At 38.3% G+C, this 26,512-nt stretch overlaps 1 protein-coding gene across 1 annotated transcript; it reads right to left on the bottom strand.

Moving 5' to 3' along the window:
- Positions 1 to 484: 484 nt before the first annotated feature.
- FBXO38 (F-box protein 38) lies at positions 485 to 25,522 on the bottom strand. Its single transcript, XM_082489711.1, has 22 exons — positions 25,454 to 25,522; positions 22,598 to 22,783; positions 21,595 to 21,728; positions 20,292 to 20,455; positions 19,713 to 19,878; positions 19,222 to 19,359; positions 18,777 to 18,914; positions 18,257 to 18,350; positions 17,698 to 17,828; positions 17,207 to 17,377; positions 16,809 to 16,951; positions 15,702 to 15,924; positions 14,885 to 15,004; positions 13,599 to 13,778; positions 11,054 to 11,773; positions 7,958 to 8,058; positions 6,190 to 6,292; positions 5,039 to 5,205; positions 3,718 to 3,863; positions 2,829 to 2,932; positions 2,447 to 2,560; positions 485 to 1,135 (listed from the first exon to the last, which is right to left on the bottom strand). The coding sequence occupies exons 2-22, from the start codon at positions 22,723 to 22,725 to the stop codon at positions 957 to 959; spliced, it is 3,564 nt and encodes a 1,187-aa protein (XP_082345837.1). The 5' UTR covers positions 22,726 to 22,783; positions 25,454 to 25,522; the 3' UTR covers positions 485 to 956.
- Positions 25,523 to 26,512: the final 990 nt, after the last annotated feature.

Genomic DNA, 26,512 nt, shown 5'->3' with positions numbered 1-26,512 from the left:
AAAAACAAGTATTCAGGAGCAAAGAGCAGCAGTATTTACTGACTGTATGGAAAATCTGCATTCATGAGTGAGCATGAATCAGCCTGAAAGCTCACTGTTTGAGTCAGATGGATCCTGTACTGACACAGCTATAACTAAGCAATTACGCATCCTTTTCCTGCCTGTCTTAAGGGAAAATTCAGCTTCCAGCCAGTTAGTATGTGCAGATTTATGTTAAAGGGAGTGAAACCAACAATTAACAACTTATTTTTCATATTACAGAGTCAAATGCACTATTAAAATTAAATCTAATAGTACAAAATACTTTAGAATGTATCTTCTGTTTCCAAGGTGCTGTATGTGGGGCTTTTTCTGTCCCCAAAAATGCTTCTAATGAATTCTAGAAACTACCACAGATCACCAACTTTGCTACCTTTTTTCTGCTTTTGGCCCTCTTTGCAACAGCTGTAGAATTATTTCTCTCTTTGAAAAATACACGCAAGACAGAAAGATTGTGCTCAACAGGTTTACTCAGACTGGACTCTTAAATGCTCAAGAAAAAGGCACAGATTAAAAGAGACTCTGATGACTCTTTCAAACACCATAAATGGGATTTTGTTTATAAGAAAAAAAATACTGCTATGAACTGTATGGGCCGAAAAATTAAAATATTCTTCCCTGTTCCTAATTATTGGCCTTCATTAAAATGGAATTTAAATTAAATTGTATAAACATATGAAATAAAGTCTCAGTATTAGGAAGTTTTTCTTTTGTTTCCTCTATGTACAAATCTTAGTATACAATTTTTACTTTTCATTATACATTTACTACATACTCTTTTCCAAACTGTGTGAGAGCAACTGCAAAGTACATGTTTCAAGAAAATGCTTTGCATTCAGAAGGAATCCACCTGCTTTCTTGGCCGGCAGTGCCAATCAGAATTTAGGAAGAGATGACAGGTCAAGGAGGCTATCCACTCAAATATAATCATCCTCTACCGGTTCACCGTTGACATCACAGTAATGGATGAAGATAGCCACCACACGTTGAAATACACCTTTTTTCATCTGGCGCAGCTCAGAGATCTCTTCTCCTATTGTTTCCATACAGATGTCTGCAGACAATTGTCCTTTCCTTCGGGGTGCATAAATAGTAGCTGTGGAAGGCACATAAGAATAAAGACTAGGATCTTTCTTATAAAAAAATTCACAAGCGCATCTGTTTTGCATTAAATGGTATAGTCTTGGAAAACAAAGCAAACAGAAAAATCTTCCATTGAGCAACAACGTTTAAGGAATATTATTCAAACAGAAAAGGTATTCTGCTGTCCCCATATTTAAACCTTTTGATAGCTCCAATACTCATTTAATATATGCAAAGTCCGTATGCCTGTGAGCAAAGGGAATCCCAGCACATAACAAAGCCTTTCCCCCTGAGACTTACCTGACATGCTTTCAGGTTATCCATTTCAGTGATCACTTAAATGTTTTATAAATAAGAGCAATTAAGGATAAAGCAGCAGTCTTTATTTTTTTATGGCTTTAACATCATATTTAATCTACTTACTCTTTTAAATCGAGTATATATCAATTTTTTATAATTCAGACTACATACTGAACTACAGCCATTAAGTCTATGAATCAGTTTCAAATAAGAATAACACAAAAATCAGAGAAAGGTATAGCCAAAAAAGATTTCTCCTTATCCTCTTGAGCTTCTTCCCCTTGAACTGGAGCTAGATAAGAATATCCAAAACACTGTCAATTAAATATAGCTTTAATGAGGGAGATTCCAAGATTTTCCTAATTAAGTAGTGGAAGAATATATCTTTTCCCTGCTACCAAGCAAGGTTCTCGATTGAGCCCAAGGAACTGCCCACTATAATATTTTATAAGACAAGCTCCTAAGCAGAAAGAGGCATATCTATCCTAAACTCTAACCCACATTATCTCTGTTCCAGAGTTTTCAAATCCAGTTCTTTTCTCCCAATTTTCTGTGAGTCTCACCTCTCTTTGCTGGACTCTCTTCAGCCTACCTTAACAATATTTCATAAAGCAAAGCCAGAAGCAGTCGTCCAGCTGAGTTTTCAGCAGTAATCCCAGTAAACTCCACAGAACATGAATTGCTGGGACCACACATCACAACATTAGTTTTGCGTGTGTTTTAAATGCACTCATTCTTCTGGATACGAAAAACCCATCACATTTTTAAGATAAGCACCAGATTGGGTCTCTGACATTGTCAGTATTAGGGGTCTCCAGCCGGTCAGTACACTGTTACAATACTATGGCCCTCTCCTCTGCTGGACCTCCTCCTCATCCAGCTTCCAACACTGCTGCAAGTAGTTATTTCTAGTCTACCAAAAATAGCATAATTAGAAAACTGAAAAATAAAGGAATGCATTGTCAGCTTGGGATCAAGTAACAAGTTAAAGTTCTTTGAGCACATCAAAGAAAAGATTACTCACTTCTCTCATCATCCTCAAAGTCATATCTAGCATAGCTGTTTGGCTCTGCTGTTCTCAGTGATCTCAACCATGGGAAGTCAGTAATCATGGAGTAAGGGGCGCCATCCACAATACCTAGAAGACAGACAGGATGAGGATACAAAAAGGACAATGTCACTCCTGCAGCATCAGCACTCTTCATTAAGTAAACTTTACTGATATCACATCGATTGGTCACTCTAATGCAGGAAAAGCACCTCCTCACTTCAATTCCCCCACTCTGTGCCAAAAGTCCTCCACTCCCTCACAAAAATTATTATTCATCTCTCTTGTAACTTGATGCAAAGTTACTTACCTTAACAAGAGACTGATCATCAGCTTTCAGCTCTCTATAAACACTCACCTTCTAGTGTGTAAATATCTCGTCCCCAAGGGTACTTAGTGTATTTCTTTAGGTCTTCATCAGTTCGTGTAGCTTCAGGGAAGAATTCATATTTAATAAGCTCTCTAGAGAGAAGAAGGGAGAGATTACAGCCAGTAGTGATAAGAAATGTGAAGGCTGGAGGGAGAAAACCCAGGGGAAATCCTATTACACAACCTTTCCTTTAAAGAACCTGAATCCATAGGAACACTCCTCTAAGACCCTCACACAAACTCAGTATGCAATCCCTTTGTTTTTTAGAGTAATAACAGAGTATGTACCATTTAGATGAGAAACCAGCTAAACTACTTTTTAAGCATAGCTTTCTATATGTAAGGAACAATCCAACATAGCTGCAACTGAACAAAATTTCAAAAGTAACTTCATTTTCTTAGTCACTTTAGTGAACAACCAGGACAACAAAAACACTGGTTTAAAACAGCTGGATGAGAGCCACTGTAGACAATTCCCTGCTTCTAGGAATTTTTGCTCCTCAGTAAGGAGCTGATATTAATTGCACATCATCATCCCCCATAACTAACGTTATTTCTTGGGAGTAAATCAGTATTTCTCTTTTTAAACAAAAGAAACTTGTTTTCAGATTCGAAGATACTCCTCAGCCATCCTGACTACTTCAATGTTCAATTGCATTACTGCTGGAGAACTGAGAATTTTACAGTGTTTTTAATATGGTTAGGTTTATTTAATTTATGTTTTGTATTAGATATATCTTGACACTGCAATTCTACATTGCACTATCTAGAATTCAACCTTCGCTAGTCAACAAATCTTTTTTTCTTTTTTTAATTTGGCTAACAGAGTGCAGCAAGCAATACCTTTTCTGTAAAGTTACTGAAAAGCAAGTACTCACTGATTGATATTTGCTATTGTGTCCATCCAGCTCCGAACGCGCACCTTATTGCGGACATTAGGTGGGTTACTGAATTCATGAATTATGCAAATGTGGTATGGATAAGGGCCACTAAATATCTTTTGCTCAAGAGTCAATGTGTCAACCTGTGAAAGGCAGCAAACAGACTTGTAAACAAGAGAAACAAAGAGATGTGATTTTAGATTCAAAAGCAGACATCTACCAAATCCCCCAAACTCTGAGGCAACATGTCCAGTGAAAAGAAATTTTAACAGCATACATAATCAAATGCACGATTAAGTGGAGTAAAACTTTCCTAGTGCAGCTTTTCCAATGAATCTTCTTCAGTAGTGGAATTTGCTGTGAAATGTCTATTTTCTGATGTTTCACAATTCCAACACGTAAGTAAACTCTCATAAAATTAAATAATGGTCTAAACTACATTCACTTTCTCAGAAATTTTTCTTTGGCTTGAGGGGAGGGGTTGGTTTTTGTGATTTCTTTTTTTTTATTCCTAATAGTCTTACCCCTGTCCTCTAGGACCTAAAGCAAAAGATCTGCTTTCAAAGAAAAGCTGGCTTTTATATCAAATCAGCCTTCCCCCAACTGGTCAAGCAAACCAAGCCAGAAAAAGCACTACTTTGCATGAGAGCAGCGGCATCACAGTATAATACAGAATGCTCTGCCTAGAGTGATAAAGTTGGAAAAAACATTCCAGATCTTAAATTAAGCTCTTATTTACTTGTCAAATGACCTCAACAAGTCACTAAATGCCAGTGCTTACATCTTCTACATGCAATCTGGGGGGAGGAAAGGGTGGCTCCCAGTACCACAACTATCTTGCAACACTGTTTAGTATCAAAAGAAGATGCAGCTTTCAGCAAAGTAGTATTCAAAACACTTAACTGCTGTTACTAAATCTAATGGGACATGGGTTAAAGATTTCAGATACCTATGCCTATGTCATGCTTCTGCTTATATAAAACTACAAGCTGACTTAGTAGCATTTCAGTTCTTATAGTTACTTTCAGTTACTCAATTTGGAATGAATTCAGCGCATCATGATTTTTTGCAATATCGTCTAATGCAATGAATATTGGAGATGGTAACATTAAGTCTTAAAATTCAGTATCATTCAAGTTCTAGATTCTGCAACAAAAGCTTTGATGGGATAAAGTTTTAATAAACAAGTTTCTCAGAGTTGTGTTATTGTAACATTTACATTTCTTGCATTAATCGAAAAACTCAGGAAGCCAAGAGTGGTGAAAGAATAGTCAGAACTTCAGATCTGTTCATGATGAAATGGAAGTAGGTTGTGTACCTGCTGCATGGGACGAAGATAAATGATCCGGTTTCTTTCTGGTGGCATCCTGAGAATCTGATCCAAAATCTGATCCATGTTTAATTTCTTGCACTGGGCATAGTCAAACCGATTGACAACTGGTGCATTTTCTACTTTTAAGTGTTTCAATACACGGCACCTTGTAGCTATAAATCAGCAAACAAAATTATTAAAAAAAAAAGAAATATAATACTGAAAAGACCTGAGGAGCCTCCTGTCAGAGATTTTCAAAGCCGACTGTTTCAAGAAGAAATAGACTAGGTGTTCATTTCTTTCACATTATGATTAAACTTTTAATTTGTGAACTTGTAAGAGTCCTTTTAAAAGGCCACGTCAAATTTAATCAAACAGTAACCTTTTTCTCCCTTTATTTCCTTTCACAAAGCCCCCTGAAATGGTCTGTGGAATGCCACAATTGAAAACCACTGACTTCAAAACGAGATCAAATATAGAGTACTGTGAAGCCACACAATGTAAAATAAAGCTATTTCCTTTCTAGTAACCCTGCTCATTTAATCAAAATTTAGTTAAAAGTTCATTTAAGTTCTAAGAAGCATTCTGGAATAAATAAAGAAATAATTTCTTCATTCTCTGCTAAGTAGAGATACCTAATTTCAGCATGTTATTTAGTGTAGATGATGCAGAAAACAATAAATGACCCAGTGCTTCAATACAGGGCTAGTCACACACCCTGGCATGTGAATCTAATGCAGCTTAAGTGCCATAATTTAAAACAGATTTTTATCATGTCAAGGAAAACAGTATTATGACATCAGCTAAATAATCTATGGAAGCAGGAAGAAATGAGAGAAAAAAACAAGGTACTCTAAAACTCATTTCATCAACTTCCAATTATTGTATTATCCCTCTTCAATAAACATCTCATCTTCTTAACTGTCATATAATTTCATCTGTTGATTTTCAGATATTAATCTCTATTAAACTTGTTACGACTTATAAGAAAAGAGGCATTCAAATTGAGAAGCAGCAATATTTGGTGTTCTAAGCATCAGTCTGACTTGTAGCAAAGCAGCTGATGAATACAAAATAAGTAGCAGACTGACTTTAATTCTTTCAGAAATTTCTAATAATGTTAAATGGAGGAGGTACGCATGTCATTAGCTACATACCATGTATGAACATCATTTTGGGGCAGTCTTTCAGTACCAAATCTGTTATTCCACAATTGGTCAAGGTGATTCCAACAAGGTTTTTGGATTTCAAAGTCAGTACCTGGTGAAAATTTAAAAAAAAGAAATAATGACAGTGCAAAAAACGAGAAAAAAATTAAGCCAAACTGAATTTTAAAAGATACTGCCAGATACAGAAGGATATTAATTGGATATTAATCAATATAATACAGCTTCTGTTTGCAACAGGTATTTGAGATGACTAGGCCATTGATGGCAATAAGAAAAAAAAAAAAGATTTCCTGCTGATCAGTAACATCATAAAATGCAAAATAACAACTTCACAAGATTAAAACAGGAGTCATATCAGAAAGCACAATTTCTATCAGAAAACATATATATCATCTGTCAGAAACTTCAAATCCTCTACTACTCAATTTCTATTTTTCAACCACGATGACAAAAATGGCAGTTCTGGACAATAACACTTGTTAAAACATAGAAAGAAGGTATGGCAGAGAATCATGGTTTGAGCTTCTCGTACCAATGTAATTTACCAGCGCTATCTCAGTGGAAAACCTCACATGGACAGTTGAAAAATTATACACATAACTTGTTTAAACCTCTATGTCCAGACTATCACTGTTAGAAAAATAAAGCATGCACCAAGCTCAAGCAGAATAATTTCCAATGGCATGAGCACAGGAAGAATGTAATAAGAAAGGATCTTTTAGCGGTTTTATGTGATTTTTTCAGTATTTTATCACTAGAAATTGTAGCAAAATTTAGCAGCTCAAGAATGAAGCTGACCATTCTTATACAAAGTATACTAAACAGAGTTCTATTAAAACAAAGTAAACACATGTAAAGAGAAAAGAGAAGCATTCTGTAACGGGTTCTTTCAGTGCCAGCAATTTAAGCTGTTTCTTGTAACCACAGAGTTAAAAAAATTAAAAACTCACAATATTGTTCTTTCAAAATGGCATATTTTAAGAAGAAAAATCACGTACCCAAAAATATCTTTTATGCTCATTACAAAAGCTGTAATACATCCTAGTAACCAGAAAAATATTATGGGACACATTAACAAAAGCTATTTTAAATCAGCAAGGCTAAGTTCTTCACTGGACAGAGAGGGAAAAATAAACAGTCAGGCTCCTCTACAGCAGAACTCAGAAGAGAAGCTTAAGTTAGATGTTCAGAGTCACCCTCTGCAGCAATCCAATGCTCAGCTACAACACTAGCCTTGGGTAAACAGCCTCAATACAGTGAGCCAGACCTAGCAATTTCTCCTCCCATGACTGATCTTCACTGCAGAAGAATTAACATGTTACTAATACACTAAGAGAACCTCCAGCCTGCACAGTAACTGCTGAGTTATTACGTCCAGAGGTAATTACATATCCCATTTCTTTTAACAGCAGTAGCCTATGCTGTCATTTCAAAAAGAAATGCCAGAATATAATTTTTTTCCCTGCACATCAAGAAGGATACTGTGAGAAAGCAGGACTTCATGCAGCACTACAGCCATGAGCATCTGAAAAACTTCAAGTTTAACTTTAGCTTATACTTTGCTCTTCTCAGGCCAGTCAGAGTATCACTGCACCTAAGAGAGAAATTTCCTGTATATGGTTAAGACTAAAGAGAGCAGTAACATCAGTTATAACTCATCTGGCTCTACACAGAAGACAAGCTTGTGTAATCAACATCATTATTCATGAGCATCCCCAGCTGATAAACCTGTAGCAAGCGAAGAAAAAGACCTTACTTGAACATGATCGTCTTCAATAACTGGGTCACTTGTACTTGTGGACTTGTCAGCTGTCCTTTTCCGCTTTGTGGTTTGACGTGGCTTTGGCTTGGCTACCTCTGGAAACAGAAAACCAGAAAAATCTTTCCTCTGTTTACATTTCAGGATAACAATAGAGGCATTCCCTAGCTGAAAACATCCAATAAGAACATACATTTCTTACATAAGCAGACAAAAATACCTGTCTGGCTTGAAAACAACTATATCTCTTTTCCTTGCACAAAACCCACTTTCAGGTTTGTTGCTCAGAATCATTCATACTAAATAACTTGGGGCAGGGAAGTGGGCTGTTTATAGATGAAAATACAGGAATGCTGAAGCTACAAGTTCAACATCACAGAAAGAGACAGAGCCAAGAAAAGAACAGAAGATGAATTGTTAGGTTACACTTGATTCTCTGCAGCAAACAGAACATTCTTGACAAATACAAGAAACAAAATAGCTTTAATGTTTTAAATAGTAGAAATAATCTCCAACTACTTGAAAGTCTCCTCTTTATAACTGCCACTAAGTTTTTCCTAATACTGCAAAGGATGCCCAGGTATAAAATACTTTGATGTTCCCAAGCTGCTGCTTAATCCATTTCATGTACCAGTGACATCAAATTCCTGCTTCACTTAAAAGATGGGGCTTTGAAAAGAAATAATGATAGATGACCACCCTTACTTCCTACAGTAAGAGAAATAAAAAAAGCCCTAGAATTAATTTTCTGTGATTAATAGATCAAAAAGAGAAATTATTTAATAAAATTAAGCTTTGACTTTTTTTGTTAAAACGTATGGCATGTTCACAAAGATTCACAATCAAGATAGAAGTGCAAAGTATTAGAGACTATATATGAACTACTCCACACTATACTACCATTAACATTAAAAAAAAAATATATCTCTTTTCCCACTTAACATCACCAAATTCCACCAATACCTGTAAACTGTTAACTAACATGTGACACTCAGTGGGTCTATGAGCTCCAGAATTCAGGCTACTGTTTTAGGGGTCCACAGGTTGAAAGATGTAATATTAAGTACTCAATTTGTGCACCCATGAATCATCATCCCCAGGGAATTTTTTTGGCAGTTCCAAGAGTATCTACAGATAGTGAAATACTTCCTAGCTATATTATAGGAAAAACGTTCCAATTTTGTGTTGAATTGTTCAAGGTGCAGCCCAAGGCCAAGAAATCTTTACAGAAGGTTTAAGATAACGTGCATGTTAAAATATTAAAAGCTTGCTTCACTACAAATGCAAAAAACCCCAAGTTTTTTTTAAAAAAAACATTTATTACAAGAAAAAATGTAGCTTACGTTTTTACTAAAGTAAAAATCAAAATTACACACTTGAGTCGTCCTTTAGCCAGCTAGTCTGTGGTGATAACTCTTAAAATTTCACTGTCTTTAATATTAGACTTGTTCCACTGTTTAACATGAGTAAATAATTTAAGAGAAAAAAATAATTCTACTATCAAACATAGATTTTTACAGAAGCTGAAAACTACAATGTCATTTATGCTAGAATAATAGAAAGCAGTCATATTGAAGGCACATTTTTAGACTAGTTATAGAAAAACATTTCCAACTCTGTAACAAAACCTTTCCAGGTTATACTCTAATGAGTTGTACAGCCTATCCTAGTGAAGAAAAGCACTGTAACAGCCAGGCAGAAAAAGTCTCAGCTAATATCTGCTGCTTCAAAGAGGAAAATAAGTGCATAAAGACATAACTGTATGGAGCTGGGAAAACAGTTCTGATTTGTGTAGGCTAAATACAGGAAAAACTGAGACATTTTTCTCCACGAGCAGAACAGATCATCTTCCTGACTAACAACTGAAACATGAAAACAGAGACTTTCAGAAAGATACCCTAATTTAATACTTAGATCTGAATGACTTCACTTAATGTTTTGGTAATGGATGAGGACAGAGAGGAAATACTTTTCTTCTGATTTTTGTAGACTAATTACTAGTCATAATGGAGCAAGGTAGAAAACAGACATTTTAAATTTAATAGCAAGATCATTTCTTCAATCTGAGATGCATCTAGCTACAGAACAATATCCTCGGTGATGTAGGTTTCAATAACACTTGGGAACATTAAGATAAACTGGAAAGACACTAGGACATACTGTGTTTGAATCATCCCATGTTAACAGAGATACGAATTTGTTATCAATCTTTTCTACCTCCAACATATACAGCTCTGTAACTAGCACATTTCAGTTTTCAGTTTCATTTTACTTGCCAGATATTCTCAGCAAAGAATCCTGGATATATCAGGTAATCACAAAGCATGCTATGCCAGACTAAGATAATTATTTTGGAAAGCAAGTATATTTGGAAGAAACAGCAAGTTTCCCTCTCACATCTATTCTTTTCTCTCAACATTTCTGGCTTCATTCCAGCCCTTCAGGATTTTGTTTTTATTTTATTGTTTTGTTTGTTTTACATGATGTGAAGCATGAACCTATTTAATAATAAGACAATTTTCAACAAGTTTGATCACCACGCCTTATACATTTGGAAGTAAAATCCAATATGCAGGTGCACAAGCTTGGCTCAATCATAATTATGGCTTTCATTATTGGTTGATAAAGTATCAGTTATTAACTTTTGCCTTCTTGCTAAGATCTGAGCGTACCTGCTGTCTTCTTCCTTTTAAAGGGAGAATTTTAATGGGGGAGACAGTCTTATGTTTCAATGAATAACAGCCTTCACAGGAAGAGAGAAGCTGTCAAAAGAAGTTGCATTTGGTTTTCAAATGAGTAAATCAAACACTGTTTAGTATGTACGGATAACACATACAGAAATACTTGCATGGAGAAAAAAGTCACTGGCACTCTTTCAGAGAGATCTGTTATTTTACCTAGCTATGACAGCGAAGTCAGCCATTTCTATTCCATCAATATTCTGATCTTTGATAAATCACTTAGTTTTAGATTATTCACCAATAAACTTCATGTTTAACTTCAGTATTATCTGTGGGTGTTGCAGTTGTTCAATACTATCTCATGCCAGCACAGTAGTTTACTCAGAAATTAATATATGCATATAGGTCATACCTGACTCCGATACTAGAGGGACATGGGACAGCTTGCTTCGAGCTCTTGTTAGTGGTCGGCGAGGATACTCTTCTTTATACGCCATCTCACAGCTCCTTCGCTGTGAGCCTGTGCTCTCCTCCTCACTGGCAGGCCCACGGGCACTCCCACTAGTCCTTTCACCACTTGTCTCTCCTGGAGGCCCACAGTTTGGCAGAGTCCTAAGTGCAAAATCTGACCCAGTGCTGTTTGGTCCGTTCCTGCAGGCTCCGCTTGTGGATGGGCATTCCCCATCGCAACACCTACTAGTCCTCTGTTGTGCGTCCTGTGGCTTGTAGCAGGAACACCTGGAACAAACAGTGCTCTCCTCAGTCTCTCTCTCGCTGGAACCTTCACTTTTACAAGGCGAGCAGACACACTGCCTGGATTCATCTCCAGTTGCTGGACTGGTGCCAGCAGAGTGGCTATTAGCTGTCTGTGCACAGTCAGGGCTAGGAGAAACAGCACTGCAGGAGCTGGATGTTCCCGTTGATCCTGTAGCATTACTGCAACCTGGGTAAGAATCTTTGCTTTTGTTCCTTTCAGGCATGTCACTTGCTGCTTTCATGTCTGCTTTAATCTGCTCACTTGTTACTTGACAACCTTTCTCACAGCTGCTTTCCTCAGTATGGAACTGCTTTATCTGGCCCACTTGGCTGGCACTACATCTCTTCCGCAGTGGTGTCTTGCCTTTACCGCTCACTGTAAGAGTTGAGAGAGAACAATGAGACAACCTCATACACAGTTTAAACAAATGCTGAGCACTACTCTGTTTGAGACTACTTAAAAAAGACGGCAATCGAGAGGCCAATGACAAATCTTGTCAGGACCATGCTGCTATTCACATGTTATGGGAATTAATAATATTTCTAGCAGTTGCTGAATCTCTGTAATGTCTTGCAGCTATTTTTGTAGTGATGTGCTGGGGTGTTTGCCAGTAAGTGAGAGACATTATTTACCAGGGAGGCTAATATTTTCACAAAGCAGTTAACTGGTTAAAAAGGCCACAGCACAAAAATAATGAAAGCCACACTGATAATAGGCTTCTGTTTTCTTAAACATGAGGAATAAATCTGAGGAATTAAAATAGTAACGTAGATAGGACTAGAGTTTATGCTTTCAATAGCAATCCTCAGCTCCCCCTCCTGGGTATGGAAAGCAGTGTCAATACATAGGTAACAGTAGTCTCAGTTTACAGGTGAATAAAAAAACATAGCAAATAGTGTACAAATCACTATTGGAACCTAATGCCTACTGTCTTAAACTTCTCAGCTAATTACAGTAAACCGAGCCCAAAAAAACATTATTGGCACTACAAAAGTTTATGCAAATTGTCTATAAATGCAGGTTATTTCAACCCTCAAACCAGAACTGACATCAGCGCTACAAGCACAGCACTCTACACATCTCCAAGTTGAAACCATCAGTCTTGTTGAAATGTACTAAAATGACAGGGCAGGCTGATGTGTAGGGAGTACACTAGTTACAACAAGAAGATACCTGATCCATTACAGCTTTGATATGTCCTAGGCTTTGCAGAAATTAAACCAATACTAGACCAGTACATTTCTCAGTCCTTCACAATGCAGGATTTTTATGTTAACTGCTTAGCTAAATATTCACGAAGGCTTAATACCATATGTACTACATCTGTCAATTACTTATAGAGCACAATTCAACTTCAACTTCTTCCTTTCTTGTGTATGTATGAAACTATTTCACTTAGAATACAAACTACTGGAAATCACGTGTCATCTCTGTTGCTGGAAAGGCCGTAAGTCATATGGCATCAGATTCAGGACTCGGACTTGGTGCCACAGATGTGCAACTTACAACTGTAAACTCAAAAGGCAGGGAACGTTCTTTTCTATGTTTCTCTATAAATGCCATACCACCATGAAGTTCCAGACCTCGGACGCCGAATGAGTCATAATAATATATATACTACTACTATATATACACACATACACACATGCTGTAATAGGTAGTGTTGTTCAGAAGTGAAGAAGACAGACAGTACGGAACATCACTCTGAGAATTCTAACCTCCAAAGTTCCCATGAAATTAAAATTGATCTTAGAATGTCCCTTTCAGGACACTCCCACAGGGCCCCCATGAACCAAAAGATGGCTACAACTCTCGTGCATTCACCTCAACAGTCACATTTTGCTTCAGCAGCAATGTTTTGCCAGATGAATCACATAGACAACATAGCTGCAAATTTGGCTTCACAGACGTGGTAAATTCTGTGCACTTGGAAATCCAAAAGAGGATCTGCAGGTTTCTGCATGCAAAGCAGCGCAGCACCACTATTTCTTTGTTTCTTTACAGCAACTATGTGACTGGAGCTAAGAGAGATGTGTCCTTACTCCTCCATTCTAGATTTGTAACAGGAAGAAATGAGTAGGGGGTAAACAAACAAGCACACCTGTTACAAAGCTAGAAATAAAACTGAACAAGATGTAAAGACTGAAGCCTAAGAATAAATTTTGTGTAACGGTGCCCAGGAACCCATCTGTTAACACACCTGAAGGTTCTTTAGTTCCCACTGGATCTCTGCTTTTCTCTTCTCCATCTGAGTAATTTTGTGCAATGCTGTTAGAGATGCAGGCTCTTGATGTTCCCATGTTTTCTTCCTCATCCTCACTGTCTGAATCGTGGACAGTAATAGGTGCTGTTTTTACAACAGGTTGAATGCCACTTGGTCCTGAAGACAGTAAAAGAATGCCAACAGTTCGTGTAAAGATAAGCCAAGCATGAATTAAAGGGCTGGAGAACTTTTAGAACTACTTGAAAGAATGACAAGAGATGAATTTGATTTAATTTAGCCACCCATTCTGTGGCTCCCTCATTAAAAACCAACTATGAGAAGAGCAAAACACTGCATTTCAGCGTTAAAGCCTTCTAGTTTGGAAGGGGATGAGTGTCACAATGTAAGACAAAATACAGGCTTTCTGTAATGTTTCTCTGCTTCAGAACAGCTTAAATGTTCTTCCACAATAGTACGAGTAACTGCACAACTGCATCTTATAATCAGTCCTTGAAACATTCACCACAAAGACAGAAATGTCGGTCACAACATGCAATTATCCTTCTAAATCCCACCAGTACAAGTGGGAAGGAAAAGCCTGAATTATCAAGCTTCAGTATAAACGTGCTTTCTTAGTTACCTCTCTTGGCTACTAACCTAAGGCATTAGCCAATCACAATGACTTATCTGCCTGTCAATAACACAAGAAATATACATTAAATTAAATAACATTTTCAGGAGTTATCTTGAAAAAGTGAACGGATCCAGCATACATGTATGTTACTTCATGTTGTTGGCATATTTAGTAGAAAACTATGTTGTCCAGCAAATAGTGGCTATAAAAGAAATCAAGACTGCCCTATGTCACTAATGCGTGTCACTACTGATGTCACTAATACAAATTAAATTAACACTGGAACGAGTTGTTCTGGCTTGGAAAAAAAAAAAAGCAAAAAAGGATCCACATGCTACAGTGAGAGCAGAAAGGCCATGAACACCAACATCAGAATATGACAAGCTCATTCAGGTCTTCTGAGTCTTTTACTATACTGGGCACAAAAATAAGGCTTTAAGATCAAGATATTTTACTCCATATGCAAAGAAAACAAGGGACTGTAAAACAGAACAAATTTCTTCACAGCAGTAAGCTGTGCTAGCATCATTATTCCAAATGCAACAGACAACCCAGCTGTAGAAAACCATCCAAAACCAGACATACTGAAAAATTTAACCCCCAAGGAAGGGGATACCAAAAGGTAGTTTCTTTCCAAAACCAGAGTTACCTGCTTGCTCTTCGTCGACCTCCATAGGAACAACAGCCTGGCTGTGAGCCGGGAGCTCATCCCGGCCCTGCCCAGCAGCCATTCCTTCTTCATGTGCCACCTCCTCCATCTCATTCAGTGCTGAAAAGATTAAGACGAGGTCAAGAGGAAAACAGAAGGAACAGAGCCAATAGGCATAGGAAGAATTCAACTGGCACCCACAGAAGAATCAGAGAATCCTCAAGAAATAAGTAATATCTGTCTTGAATCCTTCAGTGAGTCTCTAGGTTGCACAAAGCCTCTCTCACAGATTTGTTCTACATCTCTTTTAGCCAAGGCCCCAGCCTAAACTTTTGGGGTTTACTTCTCCCAACTTTTCCACTCCTCCTCAAAGGTTTTGTTCCACTGCAGTGAGCCGCATAACCAGGATTTACATGTTTATTCCCTCCAACAACTTCTGCCTTTGCTGGGAAAGTTTAAAAATATACTATCTGACACTGTGAGGTACTCCCAGCTCTGACCAAAGGAGCCTAGAAACCACTTCACGCTTCCACAGATGAGTATCACACTGAAACTCTACATTGCTAATATCTGTACTGACATATATCATTGAATTGTAATGTGCCTGTAACAGTCATTAGACATAACACAAAGACAGTTTTTATCACACAGGTATCAGACATACGTAGACAGCCTTCAGAAAAGATTAAAGTTACATACAAGGAACTGAAAGAGCAACAAGCTTTCAACGTATATTCTTATCTTCTCTAGGACCCAATGTAAGTGGCAATGCAAATAAAATCACTCCCTACAAAAGTTCTGAAAGATCAGAGATTACCCTCAGCTGCAATCTGCTGCTCTTCAGCTTGACCATCCTGCCGCAGCTCATTCTCCTCATTCTGATCATTTGGGTGTTGGTGATTGTTGTGATGGATGTTTGGATTATTATTATTCTGGTGGTTATTGTTGTTGTCATTGTCATTGTTAGAGTTTTGATTGCTAACTAGGGCAGATGAGACACCAATTCCTGTGCCTGCACTTAGGCCAACACGAGCACAACCCTGAAAACAAAGAGCAACTATTAAGATTTCAAAACACAGACACATTATCTCAATATCCTAATGCCAACAGAAAAAGCATTCTGTCAATAGTATCCAGGATAGCACAACAATATGCATGCGAAGAACAGGGAAACTGTCCCTAATACTTCCTTATGGTACACATTGCAGACGTTCATCTTAAGTTTGGCAACCCAGAAAACTTCCACTCCTCTGTTAAACTCCTAATGAAAGGGAACTCCACAAAGCATATAATCTTACTTTATTAAACAGTATTTCATTCACTATGAGATCATACTACATCAATACAAATAGCAGATTACATAGTCTTCCCAGAACACAGTAGCCTCAAGATAGAATTAATGATCAAAGAAAGGAGGTTTTTTTTACGTAGGCAGTTTTCACTATGTTACTACAGCTGTTACAAAGATTTGTGTCACAGTGCAGGAGAGGACAAGAAGAAGAAATAAAAAGCCTAAGTTTTGAAAGCACTCTGACAGGCAAACAGTATCCCAATTCACCCACTACAAAATCATAAAAACTCCTTAGCATTGTAAATAGATCCCTAAGAGTGAAAAAAATCATATAAAAAGCAGCAACAAAATGAAGCTGCAGAAAAGATCTCAATAGAAACACAGAATCAATGTGGGTCTTATTTCCTGGTTACAAATTCATACAAGATCGTAGCTTGCCATTGCTCCCATCTGCAGAAGCAGCATCATTCTCCCTAACAAATCATGATAATAGCAACTGCAAACCAAAGTAATTTATTTACCAAGCTATTTAATTAATTATAGCTTTTAGAATAATGCATAACAGCTGGAGCTCACCATATTTCCAATGAGCTGGCAACAATAAAAAGCAAAACCATTCCCTGAAAGACTCACCTTAGGAGGTTCACGGAACATCTGGTCCAGAGAAATAAATTCTAAGCTTGGCAATAACTCAATGAACTGACTAAAAGAATCTAGCTTTATTGCATGGCATCGCACCAGGGTGAGGTCAACCAGACGGGTCCACCTTGAATGATCTGCGGAAAAGAGGAGACACATTTCCTGAAGGATTCCCATCTCGCTTACCTTTCAATATACCCTTTCCAGATTTGAGAGTAGGCATCTTCTGTATCTCCATTCTGACTGTTACCAGCATCATTATGGTTTTAAACCAAGTATCATCTACTGTACTTACTAAGAAATAGAACAAGCAGTACTATGAGCAGAAAAAATCTGTTTTAATATCACAACTATTCATATAATATCGCTAAAATTTCAAAGGTGTGAAATACCTGTGATCCAATTATTTGGGTTATGTAGATGTGGGCAGTTGTAAATGACAAGATACTTGATGCAAGAAAAAACTTCATTTACAGCTTTCATACCAATATCTGTAATAATTCCCGGATTTTCAACCACATCAGCCAAGCCGTACTTCACCAAGTCTCCATTCGACATTTTACCTAAGAAAAAGATAGTAGCAAACGCAGCAGTAAATTTCAGAAACTTGCATTTTTTAGTATGATTTTCTAACTCTCCATTTTAGTCCAATTTGGAAAAATGGATGAGATGATTACTTCGGTTCAATAAAGGTGAGGCTTTCCCAATTTCAGCAGGAGTTTGAGGAAGTGAAGAAAAACATATTTGGCTGTATGAGATCAGCAGCCTCAATATCGGTACAATAATATTCTTTTTAATCAGCCTTAGAAAATGATTGAAAACACATCAACTTATTTAAACCGTATATTTGTCAAATAATTTAAGTATATAAAAAATGTCATACACTGTAGTAAAAACTCATCAACATATCCTAGATGAAGAGTTTCAAACTGTGGAAATTCCAGTTCAGCCATCTTCAAAGCAGAAAAAACACCATCTTTGGTCAAGGAAGGCTGGATCCGCACTTCATGCAACCTGAATGCAATTAAGAATTGTTCCTATTAAAAGGCATGCCAAAACACAATTTCCATAGAAACCACTCAAGAAGACGCCCTCTGGCAATAAAATGAAAATATTCTTGCAACAATGGCAGGATTAAGAGGATATTTGTTGCATCTTTATGGCAGTATTTGGCAGTTACATAGCAATGTAGGAATTGTAAGATTAACAGTACCATGCTTTTCAGATATAGGTCTAAGAAAAAGGCTTATGATGCAGAGTGATTCAGATGCAGACATAACTCCAGCTATTTTAACCACAGAATACTCCTGCTATATAAAGTTTAAATGCTTATTCCTTAAATTTTTGAAGATTGTTCTCCTTCTTCATGTCCTTGGACTTCATTACCAAGATACTTATTTTGGAAAAGGAGAAGGGGGAAAGAAAGATCTAAAGGCCCATACCTTCGTGCAGCAGTTATGATGAGGTAGCCAAGATCCACTTCAAGTGCATTCTTGCAAGCTCCCAAAACTATAGTGTGCAAATTCCTAAAACCACCTGACAAACAAACAAAACAAAAAAAAAACATTTGTTCACTTCAGTCACAGATCACAACCTTAAGCCTCATACGTTTCCACCAGTGTTGTCTTGACAAACGAATTAACATAACACATCTTTTTTAGCAAATCGATACAACATTTGCACCCAACTCCCCTCTAATCCTGCTAGTTCTACTCACCAACAACTGCAACTGGAAGGTTTGCTTATCAGTCAACAGTTAATTGCAATTGAAAGATCCAAACAATACTCAATACAGAGCTATATTTAGCACCATAACCATAGCTCCAAACTTGATACCTTTAAAATAATAATCAAGAAAGGATATGCTACAGACAAAAAAGCTAAGCTTCACATGCCTCCAGCATTTGCTAATATTTTTATTTATTTGTTTGTTTGAGGTATGAGGGATAAGAAGTTTAATACCTGATCTCCAGCTATCTTCTACCACATGCTGGATAAGTCCTCCAAGAAATGGAACACGAACCAGTTCTAAATGCTCCAAATTTCGAGCAGAAGCCAGGCCCGTCACCAGGGGAACATACTTCAAAGAATTTGTAGGTCCTACATAGAACAAACCAATATAGACAAAGAAGGTTGTTCACTTAACAACATTGACTGTATCACGTTAAAGAATTAAAAAATGTCCACATACAGCCATCTAGATCAGTAAGTCAACAGAACTACATAGCATGAAGTAATGTACAGGAGAGGGACACATTTCTATCCAACACCACAAATAAAACAATAAGTGTTTTCAGAACCTCAGATTCTAAGATTTCCATTTATAGTTGGTGCCTATACAGCTTTAACAAAATTAGTAGATTTTCTACATGCTAAAACATCCCCTCTATATAAGAATCCCTCTTACCAGCACAGTTCCTCATGACAAAAGTGCGTAAGCTGATACAAAGGAAATCTTTAAAAGGCTGTGGTTTGGTGAGTCTCACCCACTTCAAATAAAGGTGCCTCAGCATTGGGATACAAGGAATCTCAGGGACGTTCACCCCTAATAACACATAAACAAAACAAACATTTTAAACAAGCTTTAATCTATAAACTCTAGGATAAATGTCTTTGGATTAACATTCTGGCTTTAAAAAGGAAGTCTTGTCTTTGCTACACGGCATGTGAGAAGAGCTGTAAACATTTTAAACACAAGTTCTTGACCTCAGTTTGTCAACACAGGGGTTTTTTTTTAGAATTTGTCCTTTGGACCTGCTATCATATATACAGCAAATAGTATTTAAAAAATGCCACATGCCAAATTTCCCCTCTTAAAAAGAATTACAATCTTGCAGAGTTTCAAACCCTTTAAATTCACCTGTGTTGAAGCCAACTACTCCATCATTAAACACTTACCTACTAAGTGCAAAGTCTGAATTTTAGCTCCTATAGGAATTTTCAGCTTGTTCTCAGGAGGAATTGGAAAAGCACCATTACGATTACGAAACTTCCCTAAGATATGAACTTGTGGCATGTATGTCCAAATAGCTTCCACCAGTTCTAAATGAGAGGTCTCAACACCCTGGATAAAAGGAAGCAAAACAAACGCTCTAACACCAGTTCAAGCAACAGTATCCTCTTAACCATGTAAACTTCTCAATAACATACTATACATAATGCAATGTGTTATTTCACTTTAAATGTGTAACAAGACTTGTTTGAAAAGCAGAGCGATCTGAGTTTTAATTCATTTCTGGACTTCAGAGCACCTGTGATTCCCCCTGGTGCAACTAAACCCAGTACTCATTTACAAATTAGTTGCACATTTGCAGATACTGTCACAACGAACTGCTACTTTGTACAGCCAGATCTGGATGCAAAGCCCAGGTGTGAACACGAAGCCCTTTAAGCAATGAGCCCCCGCCAGATCTCTTCTGTTAACATGTATCATCTCAGCTGCTGAAGGAGGTTCTCTCTCCGAGTCTAATCACTCACCAGCAGATTTGGACAGGCCTGCAAAGCCTCTAGAACTCCAGGAATGCTGAAAGCTTCATGGCCACGGACTCTGCGTCTTTCAAGATACCTGGGATGAAGACCATAAAGTTGTTCAATGTCTGGCATCTTCCTCAGCAGCGTTAGGAAACTGGAATCAGTGAAACCTAAGATGACAACAACAGATTTGGTATTTGTGTGATAGCAGACACCTAGCTGTAAAGGGAAAGCCAAATGTATTGTTCTCTTTGTATGGTAGTATTCTACAACGTCGAAAGATTTACTCAGTAAAGCAATAGCTTGTCTTCTACTTCCAGATTCTAGAAATCATGACCTATATACTCTTCTGCCTTGAATTTTGCAGGCTTGCTATAGGTTTCCTTCAGTGGAGTTGCATGGCTACAGGGTTAACTATACTTTCTCCCTTCCCAGATGAAGCACCTCTGCAAACTGTCAGGCTTTCTGTCTATACCTTTCCTGGAATTCCATATATCAACTACATGGCTCAAAAATGCCAAGCTGGATCAGTTATCTGCAGTTCATCACTATCCACTACAGCTCACTATTCTCAAAGAAGTAAGACAGTTTATTAAAGTAAAGGATTATTGTATTTTAACAGAAGACAACACAGCAAAAGGATTTTAAACTAGTAAGTTACCTGTATTTACATATATCTTAGGTGAGGTCTAACCATCTATCTGATATCAGCCCTACTGAATCTAAGTTTGCATATCCTCTAACTTTTAGAATTCACTCATTTTACCTCTCTCCCCCAACAAATCCCAGCATTGTAATTTAAATCCAACAGAAATCCTAATACTCACAGGGTTGACCTAGGTTGCCCAATTTATCTATGGATCTGAAGATGGCTTGAGGTGTAACATCAAAACTTATTTATTCTTACATTGTTAAGTGTTGGCAGATGAGGTGCTCTCTCATTCCATTGTATTTTTTCCTGCCTGCATGCAAACAGCCTCTTCTTGGATTAACCTTTGGATTAACTCCCTTACAATAATCAGACAAACACAAATTGTATTTACAGATTGCTACCGAGAATCCCCATTTCTGCTACAGTAATATCCAATATATCTACACACACATACACACAGACACAGATAAATTTTCCAAACCACATACTCAAGGAAGCCACCCAATTCTCAAAGAAGTCAAAAGGAATTAAACATCTAACTCCTTTTACTGCTTTTGTAAATTTACTCTGTATGCGTAATTATAAATACCAGGATAGCACAGACAATTTTGCTCAATACTGCTTTAATATCATATGTTAAGTGAGTGCATTACTCACCAGTGGGCATGTATTCCCACCAACGGCCTGCACATAGATCCACAACCTTCACTACTCGCAGATAAAGAGTGACTGCTTCCTTCAGCTTCCGAGACAGGCATTCCATGCACATGATATCCTGCAAGGGAAGGTACCTTTGGGAGAGGAAAAAACACCCCTCTGATTTATCAAAGGTGGATCCTTTTCGACTTTTTCCAGACCAAAGAACATCCCAAGCACGACTACACAAATTCATGTATTTCTAACACCTAATAACATTAATTCAAACAGAATTTTCAGACTGTACTCTAACAAAGTGTGAAATTTTGCTAAGTGGAATGACTCACCAATTTTTGACACAGAATGTAGGAGATGTAAGGTACAAATATAACATTAAAATGGAGAGATGTTTTAGTTCTCCAATAAGTACTGCTGACCAAATAGTTTGCCGCAATAGTTTCTACATGGTTTAATTAAAGGTACTTTCATTTTCTAGTCTGTACTAGCATGCTCAGTTTGCAAACATTTTGGAGAGCTATCATTTTTGAAGAACTTGTCAGAAAGACACGTTTTGAATATAATAGGCGTGAGTGCACATCTTTGAGAAGGACTGTGCTGTAGGGAAGATCATATACTCATCCAAGTTCTCTTCTGTACACTATGAAGCAGATGCAACAATTTCAAAACATGCACCTCAACTATGTAATACCTCAGATATATTTCTGCACCGAAATCAATATTTAAACACTTGTTACCACACACCAGTAAACAGAATTAAATCACTCCTTCTTTCTATCCTTCATGACATTCACATAAATTAATTTTCAAAGCATCCAAATTAATTCTGGGGCTGAAAAAACATTTCTCACCCCTTTTAATCCAGTTTTTATCTACCAGTTCACTCATGGTACATCTACACTTTCTGAATACTATGTGAGACAAACATCAATGCGGGAAGATTGGGCACAAAACCAGAAAACAATATAATAAAAAACAATAAATTGACTTCTGACAAGCTGCTCACCTAAAGATGTGGCAAAGCACTTCATGAGAGAGTTGGTTCATGTAATCTTTTGGCTCATCCGCTGTGGTAGACTCAGAGCCTTCCCTGTTCACTGAGCACGATTTCACATTTTTCCGCCGGGGACCCATATTTGCAACGATTTCTGATTAAAGGAAATGTTCACAGTGTTACGCAAATTCAGTGCAACTGAAAGAGAAAAGGGACAGAGAGTAGAGGAGGACACACCAGTTAAGCTTCATTTACCAAAAAGAGAGCAAAATCTGCCAATAAAGACAAGTTCCAGTACAGCTGAATTGAGTTAACTAAGAAATAGACAAATTCTTCCAACAAGTTATAGTTTGCCTCCTACATGAGGTCTCAGACATAACCTGACAGTTATTAGATAAACTAGAAAGTCCCTTGAGCAAAGGGAAGCTGACAAAGAGGAAAATCACCACAGGTTTAATAAGAGATCAATTCTTTTGCATGAATAAAATGTCTTCAGAGACACCATGCACACACGAGTTGATCAAGACAAATCACAGGAGAGCTGTGCGGAGACTACAGAGGTTACCAAGCAAATACCAACTAGACTTGTTCCACTGAAATAGAAAGCCCAGAGCCTCTGTTTAGCAGAAAAAAAAAAAAATTATTTCCTTTTAGAAAAAAACAGGCTCCTACTGATCATTCCCCAAAAATGCCCTATTAAAGGTCCTCAAACTATCTCTTCTTAGAGGTTAGAATACCAAATAAAATATTCAGGTTGCTTAGTTAAAGATCAAAGCCCCAGAAAAACTTAAAGACTTTGCCTCAGCAGCAATGGGCAGGATATCCTCTCCTCTTTCCCTCTACTGAATTAATATGTTTGTGTCTACATAGTTCCTGCAGCACACATACAGGAACAGAAGGACTGAAATAACAATAATATATGTTTGATTTAAAATCATACAAATTGATTACAGGAAGTAACAAATAATAACTAAAATAAATATGAGCTTAATGTTAACATTAGGATAACTGAGTTAACACCTTATGCAGATGAACAGCATGAGAAATGTCTTCACTACTGCTATTTAGCTGAGGAATGCCTTCTGGTAAGTAGGGTAAAGCATCATTAACTCAGTAAACCTGTTTAACAGGTTGAATAACAAAATTCAGTGAATGAGGAGAAACAACTTTAAAAAAAGACAGATTTTGGAAAACTTATCAAAGATGCATCTGTTAGGCATTCACTGTGATGTAAATATACCACAGTGTTTGCTTCACATTATGTGGAAGTGGCAACTGAGAAGAAAAGCAAAATATCTTGTGGAAATGAAAAAGAAAAATTGTGCCTTCCCCAACAGAAATTATTTATATGCTGGAACAAAATTTGAAATATTGATAGCTTCACTGTGATCTAATTACTGAAAAACATGTGCTTTCACACATTTCTGTATGCATTTAAATTAACAAGTGTATGTTGTCATAATTAATTTTATTTAAAATGGTGATATTAAAATAACTAAATTAGCACCTTCTGCCACTGAACAGAATGAAATATATCTCTACTCCTTTGGATTGGCTGGGACTTCTCCAATCAAAGCTAAAGACACTGAGTTTGTTGCCTGTACACATACTACCCTTATTTTTTGGTGCACACTGGAAAGGTTTAGTAGGTTTGTAATACTGCATTGTAATGTTGTTCAACTTCATGAAGCCCAAAATTGACTTCAACCTATTTATGAGATTGGACTCCAATGAAAACAAGTATTATACAGATACCCAGTCAATGTCACCTGGTCACTCAATTAGAACAGAGGGCAACACAAAAAATTCTAGATTGATGCAGACAGATAATGGAGTAAAATACAGCAGTATTTAAAGGACAGCATTAAAAGGATTATGATATAAGGTCAGAGAAAAGAAAGACATTAACAAACATACGAGCGTACAGGGAAAAAGTCTGAAAGAATCCTGTAAGATTTAAATGCAATGAGTACAACCTGCCCTCTGAGTTTGGGCTGTGATTTGGTTCGGGTCCTGCCATTAAGTAAAGGGGAAAAAGAATGAGATAGTCTCTTATGAGGCAGCAGTTTCTGTAAGGCAGATGCTCCTCTTGATACTATTTTTAAACTAACGTGTGCAGCTTTAACATCTCATTCTACATGAGGAAGCTGACCCCATTTTCAAAAAAACCAACCCCTTCGGATATTTAATAAGGTTGATAAAACAGAGTTTTGCTCTCCCCAAGTCAATTAATTCACGAGAGTCTTTGTATGAAACAGCTCGATGTGTTATCTTCTCGATTAGTAACTACTACACTGAACTTAAAATGCTTAAAAAGCTACGGAGACCTGTGCCATCCTGCAGAACCGACCATTTTTGAGAAAAATGCAGAGAACAACTAGAGACAGTCTGGTCAGCGCTAATTTATGAGCGGTTTTTCATTATGAGGAGAAGAAGGAAGGTTAAAAAAAAAAAGAACACGTTTATTTTTGCTTGGATAAGCGATATTAAAGCAGGTTTCCCCACAGCCTTCTTCCCTGCAGACAGCCCAAGCGCCGCCGTTCCCTCGGCGAGGGAATGGGGGGGGGGGGGGAGGGGAGGGGGGCGGCAGCCACCCCCAACACACGCCTCAGGGCTTTCCCCTTTCCCCCGCAGCAGCAAGAAGAACAGCAGTTTTCCTCAGGACCTGTCACACCGGGGAACGGCCCTCACCGACCCCAGGCCGGGCCGCCCCGAGGCCCCGGTGTTGGACAACTACAACCCCGGCCGGCGAAAGGGGACAGCGGCACCACTCCGCCGCGCCAGGCCTAACCGCTGCGAGAGGACGGAGAGCAGCAGCCTCCGACCCACCGAGCTCCACCGTCCCGCCGCCAACCCGTAGCTCCTTACCTGCCCCTCAGCGCCGCCCTGTTATTGTGGCCGCAGGGGGGAGGGTTAACCCTGGCAGCCGCTTCCTGCGCGTCCCCTTCCGCCAGCGCCGCCGCGCTTCCGGTCCCACTTCCGGCGCCGGGTCGCCCCGCCCCGCCTCCATCTTGGGGCAACGAAAGGCGGGGCTTTTTTGCCGACATCTTGAGTGCGTCGCCCAGGGCGCCGCCATATCGGTGGTGGCCACCGTGCAGTCGCGGCCGGCCCTTTGCAGTCTACGGAGGGGGTCCCGGCGCGGTAGTGGCCACCGTGCAGTCGCGGCCGGCCCTTCGCAGCCCACGGAGGGGGTCCTGGCGCAGCCCCGGTTATAACCCGCCCTCGGCAGCCGGCGGGGACGTGTATTCCCAGGCCCGGTGACAGGGCAGGTACAGGGACACAAATTGAATATTTTTAAAGAGAAGGAACTGAGGAAGTGCCAAAAGATTGGTAAGGAGTTCTGGCACAACGACAGCAAGCACACCTGTGTGGCAGTGTACCCCTGAGGTGTTGTGGGTTAAAACAGCTCACACTGAGACTCTGATGTCCTTTTGTGAACTGACATGTGGTAGTGATACATTATCTGCAGAGGATTTAGCCTGCCCCCCAGAGTCCTGCGAGTTGCCTTTGCAAGAGTGTTATTTGCATCATTTTATGGGTCTATATTTAGGCCATCTTTTAATGGGTGCGTTTAGATTGATCCCAGTTAAAAAAAATAAACAAAAATAAAAAAGTAATCACAATTTACTAAACATCTTGGAGGCACATATCATGCAAACCCTGAGGAGCTGAGTAACGAAGCTCATTTGTTACTGAACAGACTGTTGTTTTTCTTTGTGAAGGCCAACATGCAAAGAGTCAATTACTGGTTTAATGATCATCCCAGAATGATCCACACCACTCTGTGGTGAAATGTGAAGTAACAAAATAAATTTTTAGCGTGCCTTTGCAGAATGAGCAGAGCAAGTCACCAAAAAGCTATTAGAAAAACCCACATCTACAAGGAAGCACTGAGACCACATCTTTTGAAGGATCATACAGCACATG

Source organism: Vanellus vanellus, assembly GCF_965231255.1.
Source record: "Vanellus vanellus genome assembly, chromosome: 13".
NCBI lineage: Eukaryota > Metazoa > Chordata > Aves > Charadriiformes > Charadriidae > Vanellus > Vanellus vanellus.
This window is presented reverse-complemented; position numbering and strand designations above follow the sequence as displayed.

Coding starts and splice junctions, on each gene's coding strand:
- FBXO38 (XM_082489711.1), bottom strand. CDS start 22,725: ATGGGTCCCCGGCGGAAAAATGTGAAATCGTGCTCAGTGAACAGGGAA. Junction 20,456..21,594: donor GTGGGAATACATGCCCACTG/GTGAGTAATGCA, acceptor TTGTCATCTTAG/GTTTCACTGATTCCAGTTTC. Junction 19,879..20,291: donor AGGCCTGTCCAAATCTGCTG/GTGAGTGATTAG, acceptor CCTTTTATCCAG/GGTGTTGAGACCTCTCATTT.